The sequence below is a fragment of the Pleuronectes platessa genome, chromosome 7, assembly GCF_947347685.1.
Source record: "Pleuronectes platessa chromosome 7, fPlePla1.1, whole genome shotgun sequence".
Lineage (NCBI taxonomy): Eukaryota > Metazoa > Chordata > Actinopteri > Pleuronectiformes > Pleuronectidae > Pleuronectes > Pleuronectes platessa.
The window spans coordinates 830,289-834,843 of record NC_070632.1 but is presented as its reverse complement, the minus strand read 5'-3'; the positions used below and the strand labels follow the sequence as shown (position 1 = coordinate 834,843).

Here is a 4,555-nt window from a genome sequence, read left to right as displayed (position 1 = left end):
ATGCAGCAGCAGCTCTTTGGTTTCACATCAACTGAAGATGACGTGTTTGTCATTGTTAAGTTATTCAATACAATAAGATCATAAAATGATTCAATTTAAACGTATTCTATGACAAAGATAATAGATTGTAACATTGAGTGTATTTCATTTTTATAACATGTGTCTCAACCTGATTTCCTCCATAAGGACGAGTTTAAAGCTCCAATGTCAGGGAGCGTTTGAGCCCAGGACACATTGTGTCGCTCATCAGTCTGGTTCTGGTTCTGGCTCTGGCTCTGGCTCTGGCTCTGGTTCTGGCTCTGGTTCTGGTTCTGGTTCTGGTTCTGGCTCTGGCTCTGGCTCTGGCTCTGGTTCTGGTTCTGGTTCTGGTTCTGGCTCTAGATAATATAACACCCACAAGGCTCAGCTGCTGCTGGTGTAGAGTCAGATGTGAGAATCAATAACTCAGACGCCTCGTTGCTGGAGAGAAACTCTGATAAGGAACTGGTTCAAACAGCTGAAGGTTTCGAGGTGAAGCCTCCATCTCACCGGCTAGGAGGAGGTATATGACCTTTACTGCAGCCAGACACCAGGGGGCGACTGAGAGACGTCATCCAGCTCGAAGCCTAGAAACGGAATTTGTCATAGGAAACATTTAGAGACAACACAGAGGATCTCGTACAAACTTTCGAACACACAACACAGGACTAGTGATTCCTATGTAATGTGTTGACTTGTGAACTTATATGATCCAATGATGTTTCCAGATTTGTTCAAACCCACGTTTAATTTGCATCACAGCCTCTGATGTGACGAAGGAAAACCCCAGTTGGCCAGTCAGAAGTTCGTGTTGGTCTCTGCTGGATTTTATTCGTGACTGCGTAAAGTGAATAAAACTTTCATACAAGACCTCATCAGTGATCGTGACCCCACAACGTCACAAATGTGTCTTTTATGTTTTGAATGAGAGACCCCTAGTGGCTGAAGTTGCATTCTGTACGTTTTAGTTTCTCGGTGATAGAAGAAAATAAGTTGACCTAGGGTCACGGTGTATCACTGACGGGCCCGAGCACCCCACGATTCTGTGTTTTCACTTCCTGAGCCCGGTGGCGCTGTCGAGCCATTTTGAACTCAACAGCGCCCCCTGGAATCTAGCCCATGAGTTCACATTGACCAATCTTCACAAAAATGGAAACACAGGTGTATCATGACCCGACAAACAAAAAGTCTAAAGGAGCATTTTGAAAAACGCAACAGGAAGCCCACCATTTTGCATTTAGTGGCCATTTGTAAAAATGTTACTTAGCCGAACTGGTCCCAGGGCTTTCATCAGATCAACTTCAAATTGAGATGAGTGTCATCTAAAGAAGATGGAGATAAAAACGGAGACCTCAAAGATTGATTTTTCGTCACACAGAGTGACCGTGGCGTGGCATCAAGTTTTGATTACACGTCATCAAAACACGAGGTTCTCTTTAATAAGACTTCAGCTCTCACTTTCTGATAATATTTAACTTTTGCAGAAACTTCCTCTGAACATTGAACACTGATCAGATAACGATGATATTCAAGCAGCTATTTTACAACCAGGTCTCTTATCTGTGTGAACTTGTTGCAGCCAAATGACTTTGGACCGGTTATCAAATCCAAGGCTTGAATCATTTTTTACAGTCGTGTCCTGACACACCAGAGAAACCAGGAAGCATCTGTTCCTCCCTGAAGAGACGCAGGCTGAAAACCAGACGATCACATTCACCTTCCAAACCAAACTGAACCAAACCAGACCAAACGTCCTGAGTGAGTCCAGCTACAGGAGAGAAGAGTCAAACTACAACCTGCCGACGCTCCACACACTGACCGTGAGTTTAACAAACACCTCGACTCAGAGGGGAAGTGAACCTCAGTGAAGTTCATGGAGCTGTGACTGACTGACTGTCTGTTTTCAGCTTCACCTGGAGACTCAATGGCTTCCAGATTAGAAGAGGATCTCTGCTGTCCCGTCTGCAAAGATGTCTTCAGAGATCCTCTCATTCTGTCATGTAGCCACAGCTTCTGTAGAGACTGTCTGAAGACCTGGTGGAAAGACAAAAAAGTAAAAGAGTGTCCAGTTTGTAAGAGAAGATCTTCAATGTTGGAACCGACTAACCTGGCGTTAAAAAACGTGTGTGAGACCTTCTTACAGGAGAGAGATCAGAGCTCTTCACCTGCTCTCTGCAGTCTGCACTCAGAGAAACTCAGACTCTTCTGTCTGGACCATCAGCAGCCAGTGTGTCTCGTCTGCAGAGATTCAAAAAAACACACCGGCCACAGATTCAGACCCATCGATGAAGCTGCACAACAACACAAGAAGCAGCTTCAGGAAACTCTGGAGCCCTTGAAGAAGAAGTTACAGAGTTTTGAACGTGTTAAAGTAGAGTTTGAACAAACAGCAGAACACATTAAGGTCCAGGCCGGACTCACAGAGACGCAGATCAAGGAGCAGTTTAAAAAGCTTCATCAGTTTCTGGAGGAGGAAGAGGAGGCCAGGACGACTGCACTGAGGGAGGAAGAGGAGCAGAAGAGTCACATGATGAAGAAGAAGATTGAGTCTCTGAGCAGAGACATGACGTCTCTTTCAGACACAATCAGAACCACAGAGGACGAGCTGAGAGCTGAAGACGTCTCGTTCCTGCTCAACTACAAGGCTGCAGTGGAACGAGTCCAGCAGCGCCCCCTGCTGGAGGATCCACAGCTGGCCTCAGGAGCTCTGATAGACAAGACCAAACATCTGGGCAACCTGAGCTTCAACATCTGGAACAAGATGAAGGACGTGGTCTCCTACAGTCCTGTGGTTCTGGACCCAAACTCTGCTCATCCAGAACTCGTCCTGTCTGAAGATCTGACCAGTTTGAGACGAGGAAAGAAACAGAAGCTTCCTGACAATCCAGAGAGGTTTGATTATTATGTCTCAGTCCTAGGATCTGAGGGATTTAACTCAGGGACTCACAGCTGGGACGTCCTGGTTGGAGACAATACACGCTGGTTACTGGGTGTAAGAGCAGAGTCTGTCCATAGAAAGGGAGACAAACAGTCTAGAGCATGGAGAATAGTGTTACGGGGGGGTAAATACTCAGCACTGTCACCATCAGGATCATCTGATCTCACTCTGCACAAGATCCAGAGGATCAGAGTGAAACTGGACTGGAACAGAGGAGAACTGTCGTTCTCTGATCTTGATACTAACAAACACATTCACACCTTCACACACACTTTCACTCAGAAGATGTTTCCATACTTTTACACTGCAGATCACTTGAAGCTGTTACCTGTGAAGGTCTCTGTGACGCTGGATCAGAGCCGTTAGACATAAAGATTTTATTCATCATGTTTATTTCTTCAAGAGAAATCTGCTGAATTTAAAGTTAAACTCGTTATTCTAAAGCTTTGTTTATTTCTCCTTTTACTTCTCAATCATTTTAATTTCTCCTGACCACTTTTCCACGTGTATAAAAAGATTTGATTATTTCTGATCTTTATCTTTCGTTGTTTTTTTCCATGAACTCGAGCTAAATGATGAAGATCCACATAAAAACACATTTATCAATAACAGCTGATCATTGTTCACATTCAACTAACTTTATTAAAACTCACATATGAGACATGATTCATGTTTAATCACATAAAGTCTGTTCACATATATGAACATTTGTCTGTTTGATGTAATGAAGCCAAAATGATTCTGTCTGTAAAAGTGTTTATTCAACAGCAGCCTAGAGATGTGATTTTAATATTGTGATAAAAAATACTAAAAACTATGAAACTGAAACAGAGTTCTGACCTTTTTTAAGTTGAAAAGTAAATATAACATTATCTGTCATTAAGTCGGATTTAACACTCAGATGGTTTCAGGTTTTAAATTGAGTTACATGGAAAGTTGGAAGATGTTTCAATGTATATTTATATATTAAATATGTCAATCAATTCTGCAGCTATATGATAAACTAGGGTTACGTTGTAGCACTGAACGAGCTCACTCAACTCCTGACCTGTCACGGTCGGTGGAGAGAGCTTTGACAGTGAGTCAATATCAACACATGGATGTGATCAGGGCGGGACTGTGAATGTAGGAATGAGGTTTGAGGCTGATAGAACAATGCACAGAGGAGTTATAATCATTACAATTCTGCGCCATGCCACGGTCACACCATGTAACACAAACTTTTAAAATTCTCATTTTACTCTTAATCATGAACTAAAGTTGTGTCTCAACATTAATTGACACACGTCCGTGAGTTTTATAGAGTTTCCAACATAACAACAAAGTGTAAATCATTGTGAACGAACTCTTCAGCCCTGGGGAAGAAGATTTGTGCCTTGGGCAAACTATGGTCCTACACTGCCCTCTAGTGACCAATACTGCAAGTGCAGCTCAACCATCTTGAATTGACTCATCAAACTTTAATGCCACACCGCGGTCACACTGTGTGATGAAAACATATATACCAAGGTAGTTTTTATCTCCATCTTGTTGTGATGACACTCATCTCAATCTGAAGTTGATCTGATGAAAGCCCTGGAACAAGTACCTCAAAGTATA

At 42.8% G+C, this 4,555-nt stretch overlaps 1 protein-coding gene across 1 annotated transcript; it reads left to right on the top strand.

Moving 5' to 3' along the window:
* The first annotated feature begins 1,543 nt into the window (after positions 1-1,543).
* LOC128444286 (nuclear factor 7, ovary-like) lies at positions 1,544-3,747 on the top strand. The gene is made up of 2 exons (XM_053426681.1): positions 1,544-1,838; positions 1,926-3,747. The coding sequence occupies exon 2, from the start codon at positions 1,943-1,945 to the stop codon at positions 3,320-3,322; it is 1,380 nt and encodes a 459-aa protein (XP_053282656.1). The 5' UTR covers positions 1,544-1,838; positions 1,926-1,942; the 3' UTR covers positions 3,323-3,747.
* Positions 3,748-4,555: the final 808 nt, after the last annotated feature.